The sequence below is a fragment of the Syzygium oleosum genome, unplaced genomic scaffold, assembly GCF_021117445.2.
Source record: "Syzygium oleosum isolate NSW1041296 unplaced genomic scaffold, Sole_v2.1 Sole_v2.07, whole genome shotgun sequence".
In the NCBI taxonomy this organism is placed as follows: domain Eukaryota; kingdom Viridiplantae; phylum Streptophyta; class Magnoliopsida; order Myrtales; family Myrtaceae; genus Syzygium; species Syzygium oleosum.
The window spans coordinates 9,053,437-9,067,260 of record NW_026607491.1 but is presented as its reverse complement, the minus strand read 5'-3'; the positions used below and the strand labels follow the sequence as shown (position 1 = coordinate 9,067,260).

The window sequence follows — 13,824 nt, the reverse complement described above, 5'->3', positions numbered from 1 at the left end:
TTCGTCAAATCGAATTTAATAAATTACTCTTCGACAAATAAAATATCCCTCTAGAGAAACGTTTTTGTCATGTTTTCAATACCCGCTCGATATGCAGGTCTAGGATTGGACAAGTTAGCGACGAAATTGAGACCCAGTTAGCGATGAAATTGAGACCCTGTGCATGCGCGCAATCTAGAGCCAACTACCCGACCTTTGTCTCTTTCTCGGTAGACTAGCGAACTACCCGGCTTTTGTCTTTTTTTCTCAAAGGTGAGGATGAAGTCAAGTCATCATGATTTTTTTTTTTGCTTGTATTGATTAATTGAAAAGGCCATAAATTAATTGGCGGGCATGAAAGAACAATTATATTTATATGTGAATATGTGCAAAAAGTCGTATTGCATTGTTCCTCGCATTTCAAATTTATCTTTTGTCAACGAATCAAGAGAGAATAAAACAAATAACCCCTCAACTTTGCCTTAATGTGCAATATGATTCCTGGACTATTAATTTGTTCAATGTGATCCCCGAACTTTAATTAAATGTGCAACGTGGTCCCTAAACTTTTAATTTGTTCAATGTGATCCCTGAATTTTGTATACATGTTTAATTTAGTCCCTCGACTAGATAATCCAGGGACTTGATTGAATTTAGGGATATAATAATTCAGGAACTAGATTGAACTTTTACCAAAAGTTTAGGGACCGCATTGAACAAATTAAAAGTTTATGGACCAAAGTGCACATTCGATTGAAGTTCAAAGACCATATTGGTCATTGAGTCAGAATTCACGAATCATTTGTGTAATTATCCCACGAATTAACGACAGTAATGGTTGTTTGGCCTCGAAGAGAAGCATCTACTGTGTGACATCCGGAAATTTCGTAATAATATGTTTGTGACGTTAGAAATTTTCTATGTTTGAAAATGATATTTAGATTTAAAGCTAAGTATTATTTTCGAGTTAGTATTCATGCGGACGCGTAGGAATTTTCGTTGGATCGTATTTCACGAAGCGCGGATTCGGAAACGTAATCGTACTGAGTCCGACGTGTTTAATATTTAGACGTTGTCGTGTGCGTTAATTGTAATGCGGTGTTAATTAAATTACCGTGTTTTGGTAACTAGTGGGTGTTATTATTATTATTGATTAATCTTGGTTAAGTAATGTTATTGCCGTTAAGGAAAAGGGGGAAGATATCTTCTCAAAATATCCCTCTGGAATCTTCTTCTCTCACGTGGCTATTGAAGGAAAAGTTGACCGAATGCCATTTGTCCCCTTGAGCTAGACACCTAAGCCTTGGGTAATCATTTTCCTTGGCCAATACTCCTACGATTAAGCCACTGATTTCTTCAACCTTGCCATGATGAAGAGATAAGGTGCCACATGTGGATACAATGAATTTACCCACCCCTTCGTATACTTCTCAGTTTTCATCTTCGTCGGGGTAATTATCGAAGACAATTTCACCCAAACTAACTCTCTCTCCTTCACTTTCTACTTTCACCATCACCGATCCAGAATTTCCGAGAGAGTTTTAACCTTTGGGGTGTTCAGATTCTGTGCAAAGTAAGTGAAAACTCTAGGTTTAAGCTAAGTAAATCAACTTGACACTTTTAACTTGGTTGCTTGAGAAAGGTTATTTTGATGTGCAATAGTGAGGTTGTGATGATGGTTGAATCTGTTTTGCTGATTCTGTGCACGTTCAAATGGATGTGATTTGTTTCCTTAAAGTATGGTGAAAATCGGCAAGTGAAACGATTAAATCTGAGCGTATAAGTGTTATTTTGAGGTGATTGTTGGATTCTTCTTATTGGTTTATGTATGTTTAAAAAGGGTAGAAAATCGTTTTACTCAAAGTGATGATTATGTTTATTTTGATACTCAAAGTGATGATTATGTTTATTTTTTATACTCAAAGTGATGATTATGTTTATTTTTGAAACTGGGCAGATTTTAATCTTAAAATCTGGTTCTGTATACTTTTTAAACTGTTCAGACTTTACCTTCAGGCCCTACGTTCAAACTTTACCTTCATACCTTACCACTCAGACTTTATTTCAGACTTTACTGCTCAGACATTACTGTTCAGACTTTACCTTCAGAATTTAGCCTTTTGAGTCTGAACCCGTTTCTGAGTCTAAATCCACTTCTGAGTTTGAACCCGCTTCTGAGTCTGAACCCGCTTCTGAATCTGAATTCGCTTCTAAGTTTGAACCCGCTTCTGAGTCTGAACCCGCTTCTGAGTCTGAACCCGCTTCTGAGTCTGAACTTCCTTCTGATCCGAACTTGCTTTTGATGACCGAATTTGCTTCTGAACCCGAATTTGCTTCTCAGTTCGAAATGTATTGTTTCATTTTTAAATTGCTTGGATGATGCATTTCATGGCTTTAAAGTACAAAAACCGTGATGGCTCGGTATGGGACGGGCCAAAGCGGATTTATGCATGCAAATACTTGGTTGTCATGACTTGCATGAGAATAATATTAATTCCGTCGCCTATTTAGTGGTGTGTGATGATGTCCAGTGTGTTGGGATGCCCCATAGGTCGGGATCCAACTTTACGAGATCCATGTGGAGCGATGACCGATGTGGATCCAACTGAAATTCGCGAATCAAATTTTGAAGTGGGTACAGAATTTGATTATGAGACAGAGGATGAAGATGATGCTCATGAAGAAGACGGAGATGAAGACGGAGATGAAGACGGAGATGAAGGTGAAGATGAAAGTGAAGATGAAGATGAAGATTATGATTTTTGAGACTTTTTACTAATTATGTCTAATTATTATTATTATTGAGACATGTGTTTTTTGTTGTTATCATAATTTTTATTATTGTTGTTGTTGTTGTTGTCGTTGTTGTTCTTATTAGAATCCGTGGCTAATTAGCCTCAGATTTAGCCACGGAATTGAAATAGTCGGGAAAAAGCCACGCGACTATATTTCCGTGGCAAATTTCCCACGAATTTAGCCATGAATTTCAACAAAAGGCCATCTCCGCCAGAGGCCTTATTTTCGTGGCAAAATTCGTGGCAAATTTGCCACGAATTTTGCCACGAAAATAGTACCTAGAGCAATATTTGCCTCGACACTTGAATTTCGTGGCAAAATTCGTGGCAAATTTGCCACGAAAAAAGTACATAGGAGAATAATTCCCGAGACTTTAATGTCATTGCAAAATTCGTGGTAAATTTGTGGCAAATTTTGCCACGAAAACGAAGTTTTACTAACAATTGCCCGGAAAGTTATTTTCGTGGCAAAATTCGTGGCAAATTTGCCACGAATTTTGCGACAAAAATAGTATATAGGAGAATAATTGCCCCAAGATTTTGAAATTCGTGGCAAAATTCGTGGGAAACGTGCCCCGAATTTCGAAAAAGGCTGCAAACGCCTAACATTTTTTTGTCGTAGCAAAATTCGTGGCAAATTTGCCACGAATTTTGCAACGAATTTCAAGTTTATAGGAGAATTATATATTGCCCCGAGGTTTTTAAATTCGTGGCAAAATTCGTGGGAAATTTCCCACGAATTTTGCCACAAATTTCAAAAAAGGCCCCCAAGGCTGAATATTTGAATTTCGTGGCAAAATTCGTGGGAAATTTCCCTCAAATTTTGCCACGAAAATACTATATAGTGCAATAATTGCCCGTAAATTTGAAATTTGTGGCAATAATTCTCCTATATACTTGAAATTCGTGGCAAAATTCGTGGGAAATTTCCCACGAATTTTGCCACGAATTTAAAAACCTCGGGGCAATATATAATTCTCCTAGAAATTTGAAATTCGTGACAAAATTCGTGGGAAATTTCTCACGAATTTTGCCACGAATTTAAAAACCTCGAGCAATTATTGCACTATATAGTATTTTCGTGGCAAAATTCGTTGGAAATTTCCCACAAATTTTGCCACGAATTTAAAAACCTCGGCACAATATATAATTCTCCACAATATATAATTCTCCTATATACTTGAAATTCGTGGCAAAATTCGTGGGAAATTTCCCACGAATTTTGCATCGAATTTCAAATTTCCGGGCAATTATTGCACTATATAGTATTTTCGTGGCAAAATTCGTGGGAAATTCAAATATTCGGCCTTGGGGGGCTTTTTTGAAATTCGTGGCAAAATTCGTGGGAAATTTCCCACGAATTTTGCCACGAATTTAAAAACCTCGGGGCAATATATAATTCTCCTATAAACTTGAAATTCGTTGCAAAATTCGTGGCAAATTTGCCACGACAAAAAAATGTCAGGCATTTGCGGCCTTTTTTGAAATTAGGGCATATTTCCCACGAATTTTGCCACGAATTTCAAAATCTTAAGGCAATTATTCTCCTATATACTATTTTCGTTGCAAAATTCGTGGCAAATTTGCCACGAATTTTGCCACGAAAATAACTTTCCGGGCAATTGTTAGTAAAACTTCGTTTTCGTGGCAAAATTTGTCACAAATTTGCCACGAATTTTGCAACGACATTAAAGTCTCGGGAATTATTCTCCTATGTACTTTTTTCGTGGCAAAATTCGTGGCAAATTTGCCACGAATTTTGCCACGAAATTCAAGTGTCGAGGCAAATATTGCTCTAGGTACTATTTTCGTGGCAAAATTTGTGGGAAATTTGCCACGAATTTTGCCACAAAAATAAGGCCTCTGGCGGAGATGGCCTTTTGTTGAAATTCATGGCTAAATTTGTGGGAAATTTGCCACGGAAATATAGTCGCGTGGCTTTTTCCCGACTATTTCAATTCCGTGGCTAAATCTGAGGCTAATTAGCCACGGATTCTAATAAGAACAACAACGACAACAACAACAATAATAAAAATTATCATAACAACAAAAAACACATGTCTCAATAACAATAATAACTAGACATAATTAGTAAAAAGTCTCAAAAATCATAATCTTCATCTTCATCTTCATCTTCACTTTCATTTTCACCTTCATCTTCGTCTTCATCTCCGTCTTCATCTTCATCTTCTTCATGAGCATCATCTTCATCCTCTGTTTCATAATCAAATTCTGTACCCACTTCAAAATTTGATTCGCGAATTTCAGATGGATCCACATCGGTCATCGCTCCACATGGATCTCGTAAAGTTGTAATGTTATATTCATCGGTCATCGCTCCACATTCGTTTAAAGTTCAGGAACCACATTGAAAAAAATAAAAGTTCGAATATCACATTACACATCGAGACAAAGTTCATGAATCATTTAGGTAATTATCCTGTGAATTAACGATAGAGATGGTTGCTTGTCCTCGAAGAGAAGCATCTATTGTGGGGTCAGCTCCCCCGTCCCATGCTCATAATTCAATATTACGATCCTCATTCAATACTATCCACAAGATCGGACCTCTCCTGCACATGTCAACCCATCCCCCGATCTAACGGCCAGAAGATTTCCTTTTGGAATAACGCGAATGAAGTGCGAGACACCAGATTCGGACATTGAGTATTCAATGCCTCCCGTAAGTTAGTTAGCTCTGCCAAAGCCGCCACCAAAAAAAGGTTGTACTTCTGCCAGATAATAATATGCAGAAGAAAATTGTTTTATCTCGTAATGAAGAATACATGAAATATTTATAAACTTTACGAGAGAACTATTTAAGATAATAATAATATATTATAATATCAATTCCAATGAATTAGGATCAACCAAGAATATGCACAATCAAATAAGATATATGTATAATTATGAGAGATATGGAAAACCTCCTCATTATCTCCAGCATCCTCTCCAAATTAATGTGACATAGAAGAAGTTAATTGGAATTTGGAGAAAAGATGTAAAAACATCCGGATGGGTGTGCCTTAGTAAAGGTGTCAGCAGTCCGATTAACCGATGAAGCGGAGGCGAGATGAATGGTGCCACGAAACACGTGATGACGTAGAAAATGATAGCCTATTATAAAATACTTGATGCGCTAATGAGAAATATTATCACGTGATATTTGGATAGCACCCCGCTTGTCGCAGTAAATGATTATCCCACCAGTATGACGAACTCCCGTGTCTTCTATAAACATTGCAATCCCAATAATTTCGATGATGTATCGGCAAAAGCATGATATCCCATCTTCGTACTTGATCGAACGAAATGAGCTGTTTGTTGTTTGCACCATTAGATAAGCGGTAGCACACAGTGAAACGACGATCTATAGGGTTAATTCCCCAGTTCAGTCTAACCTAGAGCTATTGCCGTCTTAATTATACTTCAGTTTAATTGAGTCAAATTTACGAACATTGATTCCGTGCAAATCAAATTGAACATAAATAAATGCATACAATATTTATACTTGTAACCCATTCAAATATTATTATGGGTCGAAGACTTTCTTATTCGCTGAATAGATGGCCTTTTGAATTAACCAATATATAAAGAAAAATACGTGAAAAAAAATATCCAATTGCAGTCAAGCGAGACTAGCAAGCAACAGACAAAGGCCGGGTAGTTAGCTCTTGTTTGTTCCCATGCCTTTGCATCTCAATTTTGTCTCCAACCCACCTAAATCCTCGAGCAATTTATTCAACAGAGCGACAAAGACTAGAGGAATAATTTATTTGGTCAGAAATAATCGGATTGATTTGATGTCATGAATTATGTTAATCGTATAATAATGATATGGTCAGACTCACGTTAGCTCTCGCAAACACAAAAAAAAAGAAAACGATCAGTGTTTTGGAAGTCCTAAAACTTATTATGAAAATGTAATTGAATCCTAAAACTTTCAAAAAGTGCAATTAAGTCCTAAAACTTATTGCAAAAGTGCAATTGAGTTCTAAAACTTTTAAAAAGTGCAATTAAGTCTTAAACTTCTCAAATTGATCCAATCAAGTCATTCCGTTAATCGCATTGTTTTGAAATTTTTAGGACTCGATTGCACTTTCGTGACAAGTTTTAGGATTTGATTGTACTTTTTAAAAATTTTATGACTTAATTGTATTTTCATGATAAGTTTTAAAACTTTCAATGTACTTATCCTAAAAAAATAAATAAAGAAAAGAAACCATACCCTATGAATGTGCAGCGAAAACACAGTTCATACTCAAGTGCCAGACTACCATTAAAACAATGGGCATTCAATGCCATTCGGAAATAAGTAAATTTTACTTGGTACAGTCTTTCCTGAGACTTTGTCAGAGAAAGTTAGTTTGCAAAATTAATATAGTATATGATGTGAACACTGAACTGCGATCTGTCCATCATGCAAGATTGCATCATGGACTTGGAAGTTACTAAGACTATGGGAAATGAAGTAGTTGCTAGAGGTTTTGCAAGTGAAATTCAACAACCGCTAGAGGAGATCCAAGGATTATAAAGAGAAAGAACGCATAGGCAGAAGACACGCTCGAGTCATGCCAAAACTCTGCTAATTTTTTCTTTAAAGTATTTTACTTTTGAAGCAATGTCTTTCCATTTTAATTTCATTTTTAGGATTAAGCTTGTAATCTATAATGTGCATTTGTGAATACTGGTGTAGTATCCATTTCAATGTTTCCATTTGAGCGTCAAGGTGTTTTTAACTTTCCTTTATTTTCAATTCCAGTGAAGTTTGATTTCCAATAATTAATTTCATGTTCTTATCTTTATTTTCCTTTAATCCCTACACTGTTCTTTTAATTTCCTCTGATTTTCCAGTTCTTGGTTTTTCTTTTTTGGTCAAAAGTCCTTGGTATTTACGTTTCAAGTAAATTTACTTGTTGTCATTTAGATCAATCTAGCGAATTCCTTTTCACACGCCCTTTTAATATATCCATCACTTGATTCATGTTCGAAAAACCTGCTCTATGGAGAGTTTGATCGCTTTAGGGTCGAGGTAGAACCAACGAATAAGTTTTAGTTATTTTTGTCAATCACTTTTTTGCCAGATTAGCATTAGGTCGAAATAGCTCCAACACTAGTAGATAGCCATAGTTGCTGCTATAAAATATCGGAATTGGAAAGGAGTTTGACGTAGAGTTGGACGTAGCATTGGAGGAGGATGTAAATAAGCATGATTTTTATTTCATAGTCGATAGAACAGATCGTTGATCATATAAGCCTCACGATAGAACCCACATAAGCGATAATGTAGATGGACTTGATCTATATAACTATTCGTGGTAGACATAGGTCAAACGCCCATACCTTGCGAGTAAATCTGTGCTGTGACTACAATCTCTTTTTAGGACATATAATTACTTAGAACATGGAAAACTGGCAAATGTGCTACAAAACCAAGAGCGAAAAAAGTATGGCTGTGATCGAGAACCTCGGACACAGATCACCTTTTGCCACAAGGTTCATGTCTTCCCGGAGTTGCGTCACCGAGGGTCGTTACTTCGGGGCATGATAATATGCGAAGACCGCATAGAATGCTTGAAGGAAAGTAAGAACCAACAGAACAAAGGCAGCAACAGCCGAAATGAAGGACCAAGGACTACCAAAGTACTCGCGCTTGGTCCCCGCCCAAATCACGTGCCATTTGGTTCGGTGGTATCTGTTCACTTGCTCAATTATCTTGGCCAAGTAGCTTGTCTCGAGATCAATGGCACAGTCCTTACCCAGTTCGTTGAAGAAAGTTGCGACCTCTGCATTCGATCCCAAATAGTTCACTAGTATTTGGTTATCAGATAAGAGCTCTGCATCCACTTCTTTGTTCACGAGACATCTCATGAAGGTGATGTAACTGGTGATGTGCCCGGAGCAGTGGATGTAACACTGCTCGTAGGCGACGCAGTTGAGAAAGAAGGAGCTTATGAAATCGTCTAGAGTCAAAGTAGGGATTTGAATTACTCTACCATTGAATTGGATGTTGAGTAAGTTCGAGTCATCGCCGTTCGTCAGCTTGATCCCGGAGCGAAGAAGCTGCGTCGCTGAAGGGATCAATTGTAAGTAGTGAACATCGACATCTTCAGGTTGTTCCAGCTCCGAATGACCAATGAAACTCAATCGGAATAAGTCAAGCAAGTGTTTGACATTGGAAACCCCATAGAACTTCTTCAATTGCTCCTGAGGCCTTTGAGCCGCGATGTTGAAGAATCTTAGCGCGAGCTCACTGAGGGAGCCCTTGGCGGCTTCTTCTGCTGTGTCGCCCTTTGATAAGTCGAAGATGTCTTGAAGGACAAAGAAAGGGATCTGGTTTTCGATCCGAAGAAGGTCCCTTGTGAGGAAGGTGAAGATCCATTGCATCCCCAAGAAAGGATCGTCGGGATGAGGCTTAATTACATTCCCGAAGATGCGGAACACCTCGACAATGAAACAGGCATCAAGGACTATCATCTTGACTAGATCCGGGCTTTCGCAAAGACGCTCTGAGTAGCAATCCCGAATTTCTTTCTCCCTCGAAGCAACAGCATCGAAATAGTCGTCAAGGCCCACGTCTCGATCCTTGGTTCGTTCGAGGAGAGTGGAGAAGAATCGAGGTTTATGCTGCTCGATCATATTTAGCCGTTCCTTGCCATGGTGGTACGGACCGATGGAGACAATCTGGGGCTCGTAAGCCTTCTGGTTGATCTGAACTAGGCTTTGTGGGGCTTTGAAAATGCAGCAGGAGAAGTTACTGGCGGAGGGTTTCAGAAGAGTCGGCTGTTCCTTGAACTGCAGCTCCATGGAAGATGACCATCCGCTCATTTCTCTTTTCAAGAAAGTAAGGGGAAGATTGGGCTTAAAATCTAGGGAAAAATCTGCTGAAAAGAAAGTTGCCTGAGTGTGCTTTGAGGGCTGCACGAGAAGTATGTATATATATAAAAATTCTACGTCGGCATTCTTCATTAGTCAAATTTGATGGAATTGACAAAGGAACTCAATTGCATCAGATAAATTTTAAAACTTGATCGCATTTATTGAAAGTTTTAGAATTCTTTTACACTTTCTTTGCGGCAAAAGAACACTACAAGTGCCGTAACTTATATACGGCGCTCACTTTGGTGCCATAAGTTTTTTTTGGATCACTTCAGTGCTAAAATTTTTGAAAAACGATCACTTAAGTGCTAAAATTTTTGAAAAACGATCACTTAAGTGCCAACTTCGGTGCCGTACACAACTTTTCGCCGGAAATCCGACGTGGCATTTTTTTTATTAATTTCTGAAGCTGATGTGGCTCGCCGGAGATTGGCACTTAAGTGATCGTTTTTCAAAAATTTTAGCACTTAAATAATCGTTTTTCAAAATTTTTAGCACTTAAGTGATCGTTTTTCAAAAATTTTAGCACTGAAGTGATCCAAAAAAAACTTATGACACTTAAGTGATCGTTTTTCCTCCGACTTGGCACCAAAGTGATCCGAAAAAAAGTTATGGCACCAAAGTGATCTCCGTACACAACTTATGGCACTTATAGTGTCCTTTTGCCCTTTCTTTGCAATAGGTTTTAAAACTGCCATAACACTCATTGTCGTAGTTAATCCTAGGCGTCCTTCTTTATTTGCAGTATATTCCTCAATTTCTCTCTCCTTCAATCATGTCTTTGATTCGTGAGGTAAAGTTACGGCAAACATTTATTCCATGCAAATCAAATTGAACATAAATAAATGCAGATGATATTTGCACTTGTAACACATTAAAATATAATTATGGGCCGAAAACTTTCTTATTTGCTGAATAGATGGCCTTCTGAATTGACCAATACATTAAAAAAAATACGTGAGAAAAAAAATATATATCCACTTGCACTCAAGCGACACTAGTAAGCAACAGACAAAGGCCGGGTAGTTAGCTACTCTTGGGAGAAACAGACAAAGGCCGGGTAGTTAGCTACTCTTGGGAGAAACAGACGAAAGCCAGGTAGTTAGCTCTTGTTTGCTCCCATGCATTTGAATCTCCATTTTGTCTCCAAATCAAATTATTCAAAAGAGCGACAAAGGCCACCGCCGGAGGAATAATTATTTGGCCAGAAGTAATCGGGTTGATTTGATGTAATGAATTATGTTAATCATATGATAATGATATAATGAGATTCACCTTAGATCTCACACACCAAAAAAAAGTAAAGAAAGGAAAGGAACCGCACCGTATGATTGTGTAGCGAAGATACAGTTCATGCTCACGTGCCAAACTATCATTAAAACCATGGGCATTCAATGCCATTCGGAGATAAATAAATTTTACTCGGTGCAGTCTCTCCTGAAACTTCGTAAGAGAAAATTAGTTTACAAAACTAATATAGAATATAATGTGAACACTGAGCGGCGATTTGTCCATCATGCAATTTGGACATGGAAGTTACTAAGATTATGGGAAATGGAGGAAATCATAGAACCGTGGAGTAGTTACACAAGAGGCTTACAAGTGAAATTCAACAACTGCTAAACGAGATCCAAGGATTATAAAAAGAACGAACGCATAGGAAGAAGGCACGCTCCAGCCATGCCAAAACTCTGCCAATTTTTTCTTTGAAGTATTTTCCTTTTGAAGCAATGTCTTTCCATAAGCTTGTAATCCATAATGTGCATTTGTGAATACTGGTGTAATGTCCGTTACAATGTTTTTATTTGAGCGTCAATGTGTTTTTAACTTTCCTTTATTTTCAATTCCAGTGAAGTTTGATTTCCAATAATTTCCTTTCCAATATTCACTTTGAATTCCTTTAATTTCCTTTAATCCCTACATTCTTCTTATAATTTCCTTTAATTTTCTAGTCCTTGGTATTTACTTTTCAAGTAAATTTACTTGTTGTCATTTAGATCAATCTAGCGAATTCCTTTTCGCACTTAACTCTCAAGAGCTGGCACGCCCTTTTAATATATCCATCACTTGATCTATGTTTGAAAAACCTGCTTTTTGGAGAGTTTGATCGCGTTATGGTCGAGGTAGAACCAAAGAATTAGGTCGAAATAGCTCCAACAATAGTAGTAGATAGCCATAGTTGCGGCTATAAAATATCGGAATTGGAAAGGAGGTTGATGTAGAGTTGAACATAGCAATGGAGGAGAATGTAACTAAGCATGATTTTCATTTCATAATTTATAGAACAGATCGTTGATCATATAAGTCTCAGGATAAAACCCACATAAGTAATAGGGTAGATGGACTTGATCTACATAACCATATGTGGTAGACATAGGTCATATGCCCATGCCTAGCAAACAAATCTGTGCTGTGACCACAATCTCTTTTGAGGACATGAAATTACTTAGACCATGGAAAGTTGGTAAATGTGCTACAAAACCAAGAGCAAAAGAAGTAAGGTTGCGATCGAGAATCTCGGAAACAGATCACCTTTTTCCATAAGTTCATGTCTTCTCGGAATTGCGTTGCTGAGGGTTGTGAGGATTCAACGCACAATCACAAGAAAATAAAGAATAAAAGCAAAAAAAGGAAATCGAGATACAAGGTTTTTATCTTAGTTCACCCTTACATTAGAACTACGTTTAGTTGAAGATTCCACTATAATTAACATTTCGCACCTCTGTTACATCCCTCAATTGCAAGAAAAAGATATTATATATACCCGGTAGCTATTCATGGGCCCAAATCTAAATTACCAATAAAATATGAGCTTAAACTATAAAAGTCCTCTGGCGGCCTGGGGGCGTTGCCCTTACTACCCCCACTGGGGTAGCCCCTCTAGATCTCCGCTCGCTCACCAAGTAACGGGACCCTCGTGTCTTCTTGTCGGAGGAGAATATGAACCACACCCCAACATTCTTCCACTTGATGGATACTCAACATGCTTCTTTAATGCCAACACACTTGTACACCATTCAAACTTTTCTGCACTCGCTGCCTTGGTAAAAAAATTGCACTATTCACCTGTGTGTCAACTTTCTCTAGTATTAGAACCTTCTGTTTCACTTTCTGTCAGAAGAAGCGATGTTGTATGATGATGTGCTTTGTTCTTGCATGAAAACTAGGATTCCTGGCCAAGTATATAACATTCAGGTTATCACACCCAATCTTCACTCCTCCTTGTGTAAAACCAAGCTCTTTACACAATCTGCGCATCCTGATTACTTTCTTAGCAGCATGAGTAAGGGCCATGTATATTGTCTCAATAGTAGATAAAGCAACCGTGCTATACCTCTTGCTCATCCAATTCACAGTTTCGCCAAATAATATTTAAATATTCATATTAAGCGTAATGAAGTATGTAAGAATAATTAAATATTAAAATTATGCATTCTTCTAACAGCTTAAACTTTTAGAACAGTTGGCAGTGGTCAAAATTTCACAAGGTATCAGAGCAGGTCCTGAGTTCAAATCTGTCTAACCTTTATTTGCCTCTCTAATTATATATTTCAATACTTAGTACTAGGAAAAAAGAACAGACTAAGCATGAGCGAGAGTGATATAATATTTAAATATTAAACCACGCCTTTATTTAATTGCTTAAGCTTTAAACAGTCAGCAGTGGTCTCACAAAATCACATACCATCATCGATTGATAGTCCAAACAACTAATGATTTTCAATCCCATTGTTGGTTATCAAACAACTCATGAAGAGGTCGATTTTAGCCGCTGACATTTTATAAAGGCCCTTTAGCCCAAGGATTATAGCAGTTTTAAGTCTTGAAAGCTAGAGTCATCATCGCAGTGTTATCCTTTTTTACAAATAAACTTCTTTTATTCAGTCTTGCGTCACTCTAATATGTAAAAATGATGGAATGAACTATCTTCTTTTAGAGCAACAAAAGGGTGGGGAGAGTCGACCAGCGTACCTACGCCCTAGAGTTAATATAAAGGCCCCACGTTTTGACTAAAAAAAACTATAAAGGTGCCACGCCCTTACAAAACATATGATTCAAGTATTGATTATTTGCGTTGTAAAAATCATGTAAAATCGAGGAGGCTTAACATATTTCTCCAAAAACGCATTTATTCTTTCTAGTTTTTAATCATGCAATTTCTCTCTATCAA

At 37.5% G+C, this 13,824-nt stretch overlaps 1 protein-coding gene across 1 annotated transcript; it reads right to left on the bottom strand.

Annotated features, from left to right (window-relative positions):
* Positions 1–7,977: 7,977 nt before the first annotated feature.
* LOC115673888 (UPF0481 protein At3g47200-like) lies at positions 7,978–9,684 on the bottom strand. Its single transcript, XM_030596155.2, has one exon. It carries the CDS (start codon positions 9,600–9,602, stop codon positions 8,307–8,309), a length of 1,296 nt encoding a protein of 431 aa, XP_030452015.1. The 5' UTR covers positions 9,603–9,684; the 3' UTR covers positions 7,978–8,306.
* Between the last annotated feature and the right edge of the window lie 4,140 nt (positions 9,685–13,824).